At 47.3% G+C, this 16756-nt stretch overlaps 1 protein-coding gene across 9 annotated transcripts in view; it reads left to right on the top strand.

The window, feature by feature from the left end:
• SMARCD3 (SWI/SNF related, matrix associated, actin dependent regulator of chromatin, subfamily d, member 3) overlaps window positions 1–16756 on the top strand; it is a 246792-nt gene that overhangs the window by 108848 nt on the left and 121188 nt on the right. For 8 of the 9 annotated variants that reach the window (XM_037891523.2, XM_043541891.1, XM_043541889.1 and 5 more), the window contains 2 exons: window positions 5309–5526; window positions 9470–9512. In XM_037891523.2, the coding sequence (XP_037747451.1) occupies window positions 5309–5526; window positions 9470–9512 (261 nt within the window). Of the gene's footprint in view, window positions 1–4211; window positions 5266–5308; window positions 5527–9469; window positions 9513–16756 lie in introns of those variants that run through there. The other variant, XM_043541888.1, reaches the window with a different exon arrangement.

Below are 16756 nucleotides of genomic sequence, written 5' to 3' on the forward strand. Positions count from 1 at the left end.
AAGCAGTGGATGTATTGTTTCTTGACTTTAGCAAAGCTTTTGACACGGTCTCCCACAGTATTCTTGTCAGCAAGTTAAAGAAGTATGGGCTGGATGAATGCACTATAAGGCACGTAGAACGTTGGCTAGATTGTCGGGCTCAACGGGTAGTGATCAATGGCTCCATGTCTAGATGGCAGCCGGTGTCAAGTGGAGTGCCCCAAGGGTCGGTCCTGGGGCTGGTTTTGTTCAGTATCTTCATAAATGATCTGGAGGATGGTGTGGATTGCACTCTCAGCAAATTTGCGGATGATACTAAACTAGGAGGAGTGGTAGATACGGTGGCAGGTAGGGATAGGATACAGAGGGCCCTAGACAAATTAGAGGATTGGGCCAAAAGAAATCTGATGAGGTTCAACAAGGATAAGTGCAGGGTCCTGCCCTTAGGACGGAAGAATCCCATGCACCGCTACAGACTAGGGACCGAATGGCTAGGCAGCAGTTCTGCGGAAAAGGACCTAGAGGTTACAGTGGATGAGAAGCTGGATATGAGTCAACAGTGTGCCCTTGTTGCCAAGAAGGCCAATGGCATTTTGGGATGTATAAGTAGGGGCATAGCCAGCAGATCGAGGGACATGATCGTTCCCCTCTATTCGACATTGGTGAGGCCTCATCTGGAGTACTGTGTCCAGTTTTGGGCCCCACACTACAAGAAGGATGTGAAAAAATTGGAGAGAGTCCAGCGAAGGGCAACAAAAATGATTAGGGTTCTGGAACACATGACTTATGAGGAGAGACTGAGGGAACTGGGATTGTTTAGTCTGCAGAAGAGAAGAATGAGGGGGGATTTGATAGCTGCTTTCAACTACCTGAGAGGTGGTTCCAAAGAGGATGGTTCTAGAATATTCTCAGTGGTAGAAGAGGACAGGACAAGGAGTAATGGTCTCAAGTTGCAGTGGGGGAGGTTTAGGTTGGATATTAGGAAAAACTTTTTCACTAGGAGGGTGGTGAAACACTGGAATGCGTTACCTAGGGAGGTGGTAGAATCTCCTTCCTTAGAAGTTTTTAAGGTCAGGCTTGACAAAGCTCTGGCTGGGATGATTTAGTTGGGGATTGGTCCTGCTTTGAGCAGGGGGTTGGACTAGATGACCTCCTGAGGTCCCTTCCAACCCTGATATTCTGATTCTATACAGGAGGTCAGACTAGATGATTTGTTGGTCCTTTCTGGCCTTAAATTGTATGAATCTATAAATGAAATTGAGAAGTAGAGTTGGAATTGGGCCCTCCAATTATGGGGACATGGGCTATGTGGATAGTTCTTTTGTAATCCTCAGCAAAGCAGTAGTTCAACAACATTGCAGTTTAAACTGACGTCGTCATTTTTTGTAATTAAGCCACACTGAGGTGCATGGAGCTCTTATATCTGATGTCTTCCTTAGTCTGCAGACTGGCAGTATGTTAATTGATCGCCATTTTGTTGTACTGGTTTTGTTTGTAACTATAAGAGCTATTATTTATGTATTTGAATGGTTGTATCACCTAGAAGCCCCCATTAAAGATTTGTGGTCCCATTGTGTTAGGCACTGTACACCCACATATCAGAAAAAGATGATGGCTGCCTCAAAAAGCTTATGGTCTAGGTATCGGCTTACAATCCTAGAAACAGTGGTTTGTGCATGAAAGATTTTAGCTTGTGCTGCCCAATATGCAGTGATGGGTGGAGTCTGCAGCAAATGCCACAGCTGTGGAATCCTGGAATACTTGGTCCCTGATTATAGGGCATGGGATAGTGCAGGGAACTGGAGGACTAGAATGCTTGCTGGAAATGAGTGAAGTGAGAGATTCTAAGGAGTAGGAATTGAAGCATTGAAATTTCTACTTAGTAACTCTGTCATAGACATTAGAGAAGGCAATGTCTATTAGGTCACATTTATAGTCATCCTGGAAGGAGAGGAGAGGCTGTAAAGGATTATTTACAGCCCTTTTTCCTATACTTGTTCCAGTCTAATTTTAAATGTTGCTGTCAATTGGGCTTTCACCACTTCCTTGAGAGACTATTACCAAAGGCAGGGTTCCCTAAGATACAGTCTTAATTTCATCCTATTACTCCGAGTGATACCACTACTTATCGCTCTAGAAAAGTCTTCTCCCTTGTGGGTGTTCAAACCTGTCATTAGTAGCTGCCATCATGTGCTGCCAGCACCTTGGATGCTGTTGCCTAGCCAAGCTGTATTGTGCTCTTTTACACTCTCTAGACACTTGGACATTTTTGTTCTTTTTAAAACTTCTCATTTGTCAATCTCTTTACATTATTGAAGAGCCCAGGGTTGAGGGCTGCATTCCAGATGGAGTCCCCCATGGAGCATGGCGGCTCCAGGGGGACTCCAACTGGAATACACCACTCAACCTTGGGCTCTTCATATGCAACCCAAAACTGACCTAGCTTTTTTACAGCCATATTGCATTGTAAACTGCCATCTAACTTGCTGGACTATTTCAGGCATTGCTGCTCTTCTCATTTGCTTCTCCCATTGCCTGTCCACATTTCAGATTAGTTTCCTGCAGCTGCACAGATTCAGCCTGAGTCTCATTTTGTCATTTCAGTCTTTTGGGTGCTCTGTTGTTGAAGTTCTTGTAACAGGACTCTTGTGTCTGCAGTAAGAATGCAAAGAGAAGCACAATCATATTAAAACCAGGAGACGCGCAGTCTTGTGCCGTCCTTCATCTGTACTATATGACAGGAGGAAACTGCTTGAGAAAAGGGGAGGAGGAGAGACACTGAGGAGGTGAGAGAATTGAATTGGAAGGGAGGAGAGTGAGAAACAAAAGACAGGACAAGCTGTAAAACAGAAGAAAGGAGAGACTGGAAAAGATGAAGGAGAGAGGCAGCACCTCATGGCAGTGTGGAGCATGCTGCTGTCTGGAGGGGCCTAAAGCACTGACAATGTGCTCAGCTCTGCACAAGACACAGTACCGACAGGCCTTCCCCTCAGGAGCACAGAGAAGACCAGATGCACTAGGGCACCCTGAGGAGGATGTTAGATTAGGTGTTGCCTCCTTGTCCTCTCCTCTCTGATAATATTGGGTTGAGAAGGCATTTTACCTAGGTGGTCTGTGGGGCTTTTGAAGGTGTTGCAATGGGGAAAAGGGTGTGGCCTCATGCACTGGGATTCGGAGTTTGGTCTGCATCTAAGGACAGCGTAGAAGAAGGTGCAGAGGTGGGGGTGGGAGAAGGAAAGTAATTAGGCAAAGCAGGGGGTGGACAAGGTGTGAGGGGGACATAAGAATTTAAATGGAAGATGTCAGCCAGAATAGTACTAACCATATTTCTTGGTGGAGCTACTCTTCCTCTGTGACAGGCGATATTTGTTTGGTACCCACACTGTTTTAATGCCCAACAAGAAAAAGGGGAGCCAACAGGAAGTTCAGAAAATAGGATATAGGCCAGTAACTGGGTTGGCCCACCCAACTTTGCTATTCTGGCCATAATTCGTCCTTTGCAGACGCAGATAGCTGGGCCCACAATCTTGTTTCTCCTGGCCAGGCAGTTTCCAAGGGAGTGGACATGGGGCAGCAGAGCTGTGGTGATTGACAGGCAACAGCAGGGCCCACAGTCCATTTTCTCCTTGCTGGAAGGCAGCCACAGTTTGTGGATTGACAGGCAACAGGAGATTCTAAATACAAGATTTAGTGTGAAGTATTTTTAAGCCATTTCCTTTTGCTGACTGCTGGGTTTGGGGGGTGGGGAGTGTGGTGGAGGAGAGAGCCATAGTTTCCAAAGAGTTGTCATAACAGTGTTTGCAACTCAGCCAATGGTACAGGCTGGGACAGGTGAAGAAGTTCTCAGCTGTATACAAAGGCTTCTCTTTTACTGGTTTACTGCCCCCTCCCTCTCCTTTACCCAGTTGCAGCTCCCACAGTCAGTCTCCCATACCAGCTCTATTATCTGCACTCACTAGCCATGCCCACTCTGTCTTCTGAGCTGATCTCTCCTCTGTCCCCCTCCCATTAACAGTGCAAGCAAAGGTTGTCTGTGCCTCTGCCCCTAAGCCCTCCTATAACTTTCTGTTACTATCCACACCGCCTCTACCTTCACTCTAACATTCTGCCACCTCTGTAATGCAACCAGCCCCTTGGAATCTAAGGAAGAGCTATTTTCTAAGGCTTATGAGGAGCAGGGAGCCTGATGAGGTTTGGTGTTGGTGGGTGGGGTAGTATAGTATGCTGGCTAGCTAGTCTGGAGGTGTGGACTAAGCTGCTGGCTTTGGTGGTGTTTACGTGGACTGTTATGTTAAACACTTGCTCACTATCTGCGGCCGGAGCAGGTGCTTTGTTATCTGATCTATACATCACTTGCGCATTGGACTCAGAAGTCATCAAAGAACTCATTGGTGCATACACCATTCTCTGTCAAGAGTGATGGTGCCATTGAAATCGTAATAAATAGGGTAACAGTTTGATGTCTCCAGGAGTTGGGCTTGCATTTTTAAAATGAGATTAATCTTGGTGATTGATTCTTGGAGGGCTATCCCTCTTTAGGCTAGGACTGACTTTATGCTGTGTCTTGTACAGCACTGATCTCATGGTCTGACTCAAAGTCACTGAAGTCAATAGAGATGTCAGGAGATTTTAGCATTCCTAAGGAAATGTTATCAGGCTGTCATGTTCCCCTGTTGTTGGAGAATGCCTGATCAAAGAGATGACTCTTTTCTGTAGCCACATCTTCTCACTTTATAGGCTTATTCTGATCCTTGGTGATAGTGTATCCTGACGTGGAAGGCCTTTATGGAGAACTCTCTTCCCCCAGTACTTTAAAGTTTCACCTTTGACTGCCAGCTATAATGTCCCTTGATCACAGTAGCTCAATCAGCATAAAGGATCACTGGTGTGATATGGTGTCATCATCAGTTTTGATTAACATGTAGACCACAGCATGTTGGCCCAGATGTAGCTTCTACATGATCTTTACGGTCAGTCCAAGAGAGAATGCTGCAGTAATCTGGCCTGGATCTGTCACCCAGCCGCTCAACATCTAATTTTATCAAACAAAATTACTCACCCAGCCGCTCAACGTCTTGCTGTGTGAAGTATTTTTCCTTACTACCTCCCAGCCTACTCTCTTATCAGGTTCCTCTCTCTAATGACCAGAAAGTGCCAGGCCTGACTCCATTACTTTGTCCTGTTGCATTGGTGCTTATTAGAATGGTCAAAGCTTGGAAACTTGATGGTCTCTACATTGGAGCTAGTTGCTGCCTTCATTCCAACCCCTTTGCTGTTGCAATAACTGTGACCAAACAGACATTTCATTTCTGTTTTGCTTCCTCCCTAGCGCCCTGGGATGCCATCAGGTGCTCGAATGCCCCATCAGGGGGCTCCAATGGGTCCCCCAGGCTCACCATATGTTGGAAGCCCCTCAGTGCGCCCTGGAATGCCCCAAACAGTGATGGAACCAACACGAAAGCGCACAGCACCTCAGCAGGTACAGCAACAGCAGGTGCAACAGCAGGTGCAACAGCAGCAGCAAGCAACTCAGACCCGAACCCGGAGGTGAGTGCACTGAAAGAGAAGAATGGGAGGGTAATTGTGGGAAGAAGAACCAGCCTCCTTTGCAATTGTGTGACAGTCTTAAACATGTAGGCAACAAATCAGTGGATTTATAGGTAAGGCTACGTTTTAGTCATGGGTATTTTTAGTAAAAGTCAGGGACAGATCACAGGCAGTAAACAAAAAGTCACAGCCTGTGACCTGTCCATGACTTTTACTAAAAATACCCATGACTAAAACTTGTGGCGGGGGCTGCTCAGGGGCCCTGCGGGTGCTGAGGCAGAGCAGCCCAGGTGCTGGGGAGGCATGAGCAACAACGCGCAGGCTGGGACCCCTGCTGGTGCTGGGAGGCAGGGGGTTGGCGGGATCAGTAGGCTCCCTACCTGGCTCCGCGCCTCCCTTTCCTCACCCCCCAGCAGCAGAGTTTGGGTGTGGGAGGGGACAGGGGGGTGGGGCCTTGGACAGGTTGAGGCAGGCTCCGGGTGGCGCTTACATGGGGACATCCTCCTCACTCCCTGCTAGGCAGAAGTGTGGCTAGGCAGCTCTGCAGGCTGCCTCCGCCCGCAGGCACCGCCCCTGCAGTTCCCATTGGCCGCAGTTCCCGGTCAATGGGAGCTGTGAAGCCAGCACTCTGGGTGGAGGTAGGTGCGCAGAGCTGCCTGGCCACGACTCCACCTAGCAGCTGAACGAGGGGGATGTCGCTGCTTCCGGGGAGCCCCTCAGATAATTGCTGCCCAGAGCGTGCCTCGCCCCATCCCGTGCCCCAACCCCTTGCCCCTTCCACACCCAAACTCTGCTGCGTGTGTGCGTGTGTGTGTATGTGTGGCCTGAGACTGCCCCAGCAGCAGCCAGTGCGTCTGGCTCAGGGGCTGCCTGAGCTGTCCCTGAGCCAGGCGCACTGGCTGCTGCAGAAGTCACAGAAAGTCACGGAATCCATGACTTCCGTGACCTCTTCGACAAACTCGCAGCCTTATTTATAGGGTATATGCTGCTCGGAGCAGGGACTGTGACAATGCAAAATTCACTGAATAGTTTTTCATTTGTGAATTGTCTCTGAGCAGATCTTGACTTCTATTCATTTTCTTGTTATTTGGAGTTATTAGAATGTTTGGTGCATGTTTCAGGCTATGGGGTCTAGTTGTATTCAATCTATAGAGTATTTGCTAACTACTTATTTTGATACAGTTGATGAAGTGAGCTGTAGCTCACGAAAGCTCATGCTCAAATAAATTGGTTAGTCTCTAAGGTGCCACAAGTCCTCCTTTTCTTTTTACTTATTTTGACTTTGTCTTCAACTCTTTGTTGTTTGTGATATATGACTGGTCACCTATTTTGCATAATAATACTTCTGCTCCCTGATTGGTTAACTGAATATTTTATAAACAGGAGCAGGCAAATCAGAGATTTCAACTTCGTAGTGTGAATACTTATACCATGAGCACTAGTGCAAAATGCATTTTCATAAATATTCATGAGATTTTCATTGTCTACAAACATTCTCTGGTGAAATTCACTAATGAAATTTACAGAAAGTAACTAGCTAGAGTTAGAGGGGGACATTTTTGATGTGTATGTACTTTTCTGGCAGAATTTGCCCATCTTTAATCTCGTACAACACCCAGTGCACTGCTGGCAATTAAATAAAGTGTGAGCCAATTCCTCAAGCCTAGATTTATGGCTGATAAATACTTGAGGGACATTCACCTACAGACTCTGCACAACTACTGTGCAAACATTATGGGTGCTTGCAGGCTCAGGCAATGTATTAGTGGTGTCAGTACATATGGTTGCATGTAATACCTGCTTCTTTAGGTTCAGTGCCCTGGGAGCTCCTGTGAGTCCAGGGTATTTGCACTGGAGCATCTAGCAAGCGTTAAGAGTGTGCACTGAGAATGTCCATGTATCTGGGATGCACCCTAGAAGGGCCCCAGCAGCAAGAGTGTTAGTGGATTAAGGGTGAGTGCAGTTCCCAAGGGTCGTCACATGGAAATTAGTCTGTTTCATGTCCCCCTTACAGAAGAAAACACCTTCTTATCCTCAGATTTTCTTGCAGTTTGAAACCCTGTTGTAGTGAGCCCTGCTCACCTGAAGCCTTCCAGGAGGCACCAAAAGGCTTCCAGTGTTTACTCCATCATATCTCCTCTCCATGGAGTTTATTGTATTCTTTACCCTGGTTTTCTTTCCCTCCCCTGTCCCCTTCTCAGAAGTTCCTCTGCTTTCCCCGCACTAACTCCCCTACCATCTCTAGCAGGCTTAGGGGAGGGGGTAAATATCCTTGCCACGGGAGGCTCGGTGTAGGCAGAAAGGGGATAAATTCCCTGGTCTCTATCAGACTCTGGGGGAATGGATGGGGTGTAATGCCCCTTCAGTTTTACTGGGTGCTCCAGGTGCACATTCCCATTTCCTTTAGGCTCTGGCTCACCCAGTCACTGTTTCTCGCCTTCAATTATTGTGGCATCACCTCCTTAACTGTCATTTCTGGGGTGTTTTTTTCCTTCTCCAGCTGTTCCCTAGGTCTGGTGAGAGTCACTAGCCCCTCCCTCTGTGGCCAGGCCAGAGGCACTAGCTCCTCCCTTGCCCCTACCCCTGACCCCCATCCTCTCCCCCTAGATCAGGTCAGAATCCCAGCCCCGCCCCCATAAACTGCGATGGAATGTTTCGGCTCCAGCATTCCTCACTTCCTAAAGGGGCCACTGTCTCAAGAGGGCATCCTGCCCATGTGGCCAGCGGATGGGTGTGTAAATACTCTGGGCCAAATCCAGAGCAGGGCCTGAGGGAGGGAGGGTCAGTTTACATTCCCACCCCCACAAACAGTGCCTCGGGCCTGGCCCCAAGAAGAGAAACTGGTGTCCCAGGCCCCACTCAGGAGGAAGGCTGCACATCGCTAGTGAGTGTGGAAGGGCATGTACCCCCCCTGGAAAAAGGTGAAAACATCAGTCCTGGGGAGACAGAAACTAAGGGATCCTCAGGAGAAATGGGAATGGGGGAGGGGGGACAGGAGCAGCCCCAGGGCCTGGCGGGGGCGGGGAGGGGCCTTCTTCCTCATTCGCCTCCCAGAGATGGACTGATTGATCCCCTGCTCAAGGGATGGAAGTGTCACTCCCCTGAGCAGAGGGGGGCCAAGTTTCTCCTCTCTCTGAACTGCTGGGGCTGCAAGGAAACGGCTCGATGGGCACCGACAGTGTGTGCAGTTTAAAGTCAAAATCCAGGGACACTGCCTTTGCCTGATTCCTATTTCATCAGCATGCCTTATGCACACACTGTGCCTCATATAGAGGTGTGTGTGTGTATACACACCTGTGCTTGGAACGTAGATGCATAATATATGTATGTGCACATATTTATATATACACACACAGACACTCAGACACACATATCCATACATGCTTGTGTAAATCACATGTGTACATACACATACCCGTGTGTGTACAATCACACACACACACACACACCTCCTCCCATGGACATGCATGGACACACATTAGGATATCTGTTTGAACAATCAAGCGACAGACATGCACCATCAAGTATGCACATATGTATATACACACAAATGTATGGATACATATCTACATATGGCTACACACACTCCTACATAAATGCTCTCCCACAGACTCTCACAGTCATAATGTATTCATAGATCACACACACACACACGCACACACACTGCTGCCCCATACTATAGAGGACCCTGCGGTCACAGAACTTGAAGACTTCTTTTCCCAAGGTGTGTGACAGAAAGCCCTGATTTTTTCTTAGTTGCCCCCACCCCTCAGAATGGCTGAGAGAGGGGGTCCTAAGTACTGGGTAAGGCTGAGACCTCTTTGCCGACACATGCACAGCTGTGCACCAGCATGTGGAGATGTCAGGGTAATTTAGCAGGTGGCCTCGTTACTCCTAGATCTGTCACCATGGTAACGTGTTTTTTTCTTTAAAAAATGTACAGTGCCAAGAGGAGGAAGATGGCTGACAAAATTCTCCCTCAGAGGGTGAGTCACTTTCATTTCCTATTCACTTCACAGTCTGCTCAGCACCTTTGTTTATTCAGATGGATTTTAACAAATACTTTCACTTTTTGTTTAAAGATGTCTAATTAAAAAGTAAGTAGCCTGCTGGGTGAAAGTCTAGAGAGTGAGGCCAATGCTGGGGCTGGGAGTGTGGAGCAGAGCTCAGCCTGTGTCCTCCTTGTGTGAAGGATTAGCCCTGCTGACACTGCTGCATGCAGGGAGGGCCAGGGGACTGGGCTGCAAAGGACACAATTAGGCACTTGTGCCCTCTGGATTTTGAAGGGGTTTTAAATCAATGTTTCTGTGGGTAGCCAAACGCAGGTTCAGAGTTCAACACCTGCCTGCAGGAGATGGGCTCCTCCTTACATTACAGTGGCCCAGCAGTTCATTCAGCTCCTCATTTTCAACCATATTCTCTTGCAAGTAAACTGTCTTAATCAATGTCTACAACAGGGCTAAAAGGGTCTAGATTGTCCAGAGAATTAACTCGGGTGTCCCTGAGAATTACTCTAGTTGCCTTTGTGTGGCCCTCTACATGCACCTGATCTGACTGACTTCCTCCCCACTGCTTAAACTCTCTAACTTTCTTTTGCAAGCCCCTGACCTCCTCCTCTCTGCTGGCATCGTCTTACTTTTAAGCTAGCATGCAAACCCCATAATACGTGCCCTAACCTGAATTGCCCCCGCCTTCCCTTGGAGCAAAACCCTCACATCACCTCAACCCGATACCTTCCTGTTCACCCCTCCCCCAACAATCATCTGGTCCCAAAAGACAAACTGTAGCCTTCACAACAAGCAACTTTATATCAATCACTTGATACTAGCCTCTCTTCCACTACCATTCCTCACTCCAGATGCCAACACCCCTTTGATAGGCACTCAGAACCCTTCCACAACTCATCAGTCAGCCTCCCTTCCCTTTGCTAGCATTTATTTCCAGCTTCCGAGCTCTTCCTTTATCCCCCATAAGTAGATGGGCCAACCATTCCAACACATTAATTGTCTCTTGGCCCCTGTGAGACGCAGGTGTCTTGTCCCACAACTGTGAACCCTTTCTCTGCAGCCTCCTGCTCTGAAAGACCCAGGCCTAACCTTCTAGTCTTAGAACATAACCAGTTTTCAGGTGTTGCTGCTTTAGGAATTGGGTTGGAATTAAACCCAGGAACTTCATGATACTCACATTCTCCTAAATTTTGTATGTCTGCTCTGCAGGGAGCCTGTCCTCTCCCAGAATGGGAGTTCAGGCTCTATATTCTTTCAGCTTTGTCTCTTTCGCACACTGGTCCCCAGTGGGCCCCACCCAGCTTAGACTGATAGATCATAAAGCCAGAAGAGACCATTGTGGTCATCTAATCCTGGCCATAGAATTTTCCAGAATTAATTCCCATTTGAACTACAGCAGATCTTTTCGAAAAAACATCCAACCTTGATTTAAAAATTTCCAGTGAGAGAAAATCCACCATACCCCTTAGTAAATTTTTCCAGTGGTTAATTACCCTCACTGTTAAAAACTTGTTTTATTTCTAGTCTGAATTTGTGTAGCTTCAATTTCCAGCCTTTGGCTCTTGTTATACCTTTGTCTGCTAAACTGAAGAGCCTTCTATTATCAAATGTCTGTTTCCCATGTAGGTACTTGTAGACTGTGATCAAGTCACCCCTTCACCTTCTCTTTGATAAACTAAACGGATTGAGTTCCTTGCATCTTTCACTATAAGGCAGGTTTTCCAATCCTTTCATCATTCGAATGGCTCTTCTCTGAACCCAATTTATCAACATCTTTCTGGACCACAGAACTGGACACGGTATTCTAGAAGCAGTTGCACCACTGCCAAATACAAAGATCTTTGAGAGATACCCTTCTATTTTATGTGGTGAGAATGGAAGTTATTCCCATGTTTGTTAAAGGCTGCAGTTTCCTCCCTTCCCAAAACAAAAGCACATAGCTCCCGCAAATGGAACTGACTCCACTGGCAGCAAAAGACCTATCTTTATTTATTCAATTACTGGTAACTGAGTGATGTTTAAGGCCTTTTCTACACTACGGAATTTTACCCAAAAGCTGCACTGGTCGTAGCACCAGAGGGAGCCTTAGTATAGACAAAATGTGGCTTTCACCGTTTTTAATCACTATGTCAGCTAAATCATTGATACAGTGATAAAAGCCCTGGAAGTGGCCAGAGTTTCATCTACAGTAGGTTTTCCACCAGTGCAGCTGAGTAATCTCAAACTAACTGTGTAATTTAATCTTTTCCAGACTTCTTCTTCTCCTCCTTCCTATCACTCCCTTCTGGGGTAGGTGAATAGGATAAATATCACCTCTTCCATTAACTGGAAAATCTCTAGCTGTGGTTATTGGGAGCATGCACAATTCATGCTTCCAAGTCTCATGAGAGCTTTCTATCCAATCAGTGGCTGGATATAGACCCCCCCACACCACACTCTCCCATGTGACCTATATAGTATGTGATAAATATTTTTCAGTCATTCCTCAGCCATTTTGTTGCCTTTCTCCTAGTGCTTCCTGGAGGTTGAGGGAAAGTCTCAAAACAAATTGTACTCACTCTTAAAAACTATCTTGTTTTCTGAGTAAGGAGTGGGGAAAAGTAGTGAGAATGAGTGGTTTCCTCACTGTAGGCTGCTGGTTCCAGCAGTGGCCTTGGCAGAGAGGCTGCAGAATGGGCAAACAGATCACACCTACTTGGACACACACATGCTCTGATTAAGCCTGTACTGCAGCCAGTCAGTGCTGGAACTTCGTGCTGCTCTCTGCTGAGAGCCAGCACAGCTGCTACCATTGTTAGCTGCTTGAGTTGTGCTTAATTTTGCATGTATTTAATTGTACACAGCCAGCTCAGCCTAGTGTGACACACAGGCAGACATGTTGAAAAATTACAAGGCTGAGAGTTTAGTGGGTTATATTCAGCAACATTAACTTCAGATCTGTTTCTTCCTCTTTCCCTCACATCACCTCCACCTCATGGTCTTTTTCAAACCTTATACCCATCCCACTTGCTCCCATGCCCTCCTGGTCTTCTCCTGTTCTCTCTGAATGCCAGTTCCATCTCAAAAAAGATCACAGCCATCCATCACCTCTTCATCCTCTGTTCCCTGTGGTCTCTTGGCTCTCAAGACCTGGATCCCGCATCTGACAGCCTCTGTAGACTCCCTCTCTTATGGTGGTCACTTCTCTCAAAGTCCCTTCCTTGAATTGTCCCAAAAGGAACATGATGGGCTGTCATGCTCCCCTCCGTTGGCTCCAGCCCTTCATGCCTTCTCCCCTGAGCAGCACTCATCTGTTTCTTAGAATCATAGAATATCAGGGTTGGAAGGGACCTCAGGAGGTCATCTAGTCCAACCCCCTGCTCAAAGCAGGACCAACACCAACTAAATCATCCCAGCCAGGGCTTTGTCAAGCCTGACCTTAAAAACTTCTAAAGAAGGCGATTCCACCACCTCCCTAGGGAACCCATTCCAGTGCTTCACCACCCTCCTAGTGAAAAAGTTTTTCCTAACATCCAACCTAAACCTCCCCCACTGCAACTTGAGACCATTACTCCTTGTTCTGTCTTCTCCCCTTCCATGTCCTCTCTCCTTTTCCCCTTCCCCGCCCACCCAGCTTCTTCCACATCCATCTTCTTCTCCGACTCTGATTCATGACTCTCCATGTGTTAGCAACAAGAAGGTGGTCAGGGAAAGTGTGGGCCTCTTACTGAATGGGGGAGGCAACCTAGTGACAAAGGATGTGGAAAAAGCTAATGTACTCAATGCTTTTTTTGCCTCTGTCTTCATGAACAAGGTCAACTCCCAGACTACTGCACTGGGCAGCACAGTATGGGGAGGAGGTGACCAGCCCTCTTTGGAGAAAGAAGTGGTTCAGGACTATTTAGAAAAGCTGGATGAGCACAAGTCCATGGGGCCGGATGCACTGGATCCGAGAGTGCTAAAGGAGTTGGCGGATGAGATTGCAGAGCCATTGGCCATTATCTTTGAAAACTCATGGTGATTCGGGGAGGTCCTGGATGACTGGAAAAAGGCTAATGTGTAGTACCCATCTTTAAAAAAGGGAAGATCCTGGGAACTACAGGCCAGTCAGCCTCACCTCAGTCCCTTGAAAAATAATGGAGCATGTCCTCAAGGAATCAATTTTGAAGCACTTAGAGGAGAGGAAAGTGATCGGGAACAGTCAGCATGGATTCACCAAGGGCAAGTCATGCCTGACTAACCTACTTGCCCTCTATGATGAGATAACTGGCTCTGTGGATGAGGGGAAAGCAGTGGACATGTTATTCCTTGACTTTAGCAAAGCTTTTGATACAGTCTCCCACAGTATTCTTGCCAGAAAGTTAAAGGAGTATGGGCTGGATGAATGGACTATAAGGTGGAGAGAAAGCTGGCTAGATTGTCGGGCTCAACGGGTAGTGATCAATGGCTCCATGTCTAGTTGGCAGCCGGTGTCAAGCGGAATGCCCCAAGGGTCAGTCCTCGGGCCAGTTTTGTTCAGTATCTTCATAAATGATCTGGAGGATGGTGTGGATTGCACCCTCAGCAAGTTTGCAGATGACACTAAACTGGGAGGAGAGGTAGATACGCTGGAGGGTAGGGATAGGATACAGAGGGCGCTAGACAAATTAGAGGATTGGGCCAAAAGAAATCTGATGAGGTTCAACAAGGACAAGTGCAGAGTCCTGCCCTTAGGACAGAAGAACCCCATGCACCGCTACAGTCTAGGGACCGAATGGCTCGGCAGCAGTTCTGCAGAAAAGGACCTAGGGGTTACAGTGGATGAGAAGCTGGCTATGAGTCAACAGTGTGCCCTTGTTGCCAAGAAAGTTAACAGCATTTTGGGGTGTATAAGTAGGAGCATTGGCAGCAGATCGAGGGATGTGATCGTTCCCCTCTATTCGGCATTTGTGAGGCCTCATCTGTCGTCCTGTGTCCAGTTTTGGGCCCCACACTACAAGAAGGATGTGGAAAAATTGGAAAGAGTCCAGCGGAGGGCAACAAAAATGATTAGGGGACTGGAACACATGACTTATGAGGAGAGGCTGAGGGAACTGGGATATTTAACCTGCAGAAGAGAAGAATGAGGGGGGATTTGATAACAGTTTTCAACTACCTGAAGGGGGCGTTCCAAAGAGGATGGATCCAGTCTGTTCTCAGTGGTACCAGATGACAGAACAAGGAGTAATGGTCTCACGTTGCAATGGGGGAGGTTTAGGTTGGATATTAGGAAAAAGTTTTTTACTGGGAGGGTGGTGTAGCACTGGAATGCGTTACCTAGGGAGGTGGTGGAATCTCCTTCCTTAGAAGTTTTTAAGGTCCGGCTTGACAAAGTCCTGCCTGGGAAGTCAGGCCAGGAATCTTGACTCCCCGTACTGAGCACATTGCTTCTCAAAAACAAGTGGATTGAGAAATAATTCACATTCAAAGTGGGGAGAAGAAAATGCAGCCTTCCTTGGAGCTGACTGTATTCTATGGTTGATGAGTTTTAACTTGGTCAAGGCCCTGGGCTCCCAAGTGAGTCGTGGATATGTACCACAGAGATGGCTTGGCTCATTGGTGCTGTGCTGTCAGTGAAGAAGCATGCTTAATTGAAAAGGACCTACAGGATCACTATCATTAGTCCTTCTGTCGAGCTACTAATGATTCATAGAGTCATAGAATATCAGGGTTGGAAGGGACCTCAGGAGGTCATCTAGTCCAACCCACTACTCAAAGCAGGACCAATTCCCGACTAAATCATCCCAGCCAGGGCTATGTCAAGCCTGACCTTAAAAACCTCTAAGGAAGGAGATTCCACCACCTTCCTAGGTAATCCATTCCAGTGCTTCACCACTCTCCTAGTGAAAAAGTTTTTCCTTAACTTAACCTCCCCCACTACAACTTGAGACCATTACTCCTTGTTCTGTCATCTGGTACCACTGAGAACAGACTAGATCCATCCTCTTTGGAAGTAGTTGACCTAGTACTCTTCCTGTGGTCCTGCTTTATAGATGGTTGTAGCATTAGTGAGCGAGCTGGGTGTGTGAAAGCTTGATGAGTCAGAACTCTTGCCAGGGAAAAGCTTGCTTTCCTCCCTGTTTCTTTTCCTTTCTCTGCTGTGTCTAAACAGGCTTTTATGTATTTATTCCTCCTGAGTCTTCTGCACGAAGAGAGTTAAACTAGGATACAAACTCCCAGATAAGTGATCCCACAGTGTCGGCCCCAGTGCTATCAGGGACCTATCTAGGTACTTAAATAGCTCCCATTACCATAACATCTGCACCATGATACCAGATGCAGTGTGAGGCTCATTCTGAGGGGTCTCTGATCTGGAACAATTCATGAGCATCTGGCTTTCAGAGAGCAGTTCTCTACAGCCCCAATGGGTAGCTGAATGCCTCCCTGTGCTTTTGCTGCTTGTACACCACGGTAATGTTGACCTTGTGACAACCACCATTACAATGTCACAAAGGAATAAGAAACCTAGGACTCATCAGCCTCTTGGGCCTGTCCTCTGTGATACCAGCCCATGTGCCCTCTGAGAAGGAGCCTTCATAGACTGCATCTTTTCCATCTTCAGATGAAGAATCACTGAATTCCAAGGAGTCTGAGGGGTCAAAAAAGATGATGACATAGTGGCATCCACATAATCTTTGCCTCTTGACCATTTTAAGAACTTCTAGGTCCTGATCAATGCTTTTTTTGCCTCTGTCTTCATGAACAAGGTCAGCTCCCAGACTACTGCACTGGGCAGCACAGCATGGGGAGGAGGTGACCAGCCCGCTGTGGAGAAACAAGTGGTTCGGGACTATTTAGAAAAGCTGGATGAGCACAAGTCCATGGGGCTGGATGCGCTGCATCCGAGAGTGCTAAAGAAGTTGGCGGATGTAATTGCAGAGCCATTGGCCATTATCTTTGAAAACTCATGGCGGTCGGGGGAAGTCCCGGACGACTGGAAAAAGGCTAATGGAGTGCCCATCTTTTAAAAGGGAAGACGGAGGATCCTGGGAACTACAGGCCAGTCAGCCTCACCTCGGTCCCTGGAAAAATCATGCAGCAGGTCCTCAAGGAATCAATTCTGAAGCACTTAGACGAGAGGAAAGTGATCAGGAACAATCAGCATGGATTCACCAAGGGCAAGTCATGCCTGACTAATCTAATTGCCTTCTATGACGAGATAACTGGTTCTGTGGATGAAGGGAAAGCAGTGGACGTGTTGTTCCTTGACTTTAGCAAAGCTTTTG

The sequence above is a fragment of the Chelonia mydas genome, chromosome 2, assembly GCF_015237465.2.
Source record: "Chelonia mydas isolate rCheMyd1 chromosome 2, rCheMyd1.pri.v2, whole genome shotgun sequence".
NCBI classification, from domain to species: Eukaryota; Metazoa; Chordata; order Testudines; family Cheloniidae; genus Chelonia; species Chelonia mydas.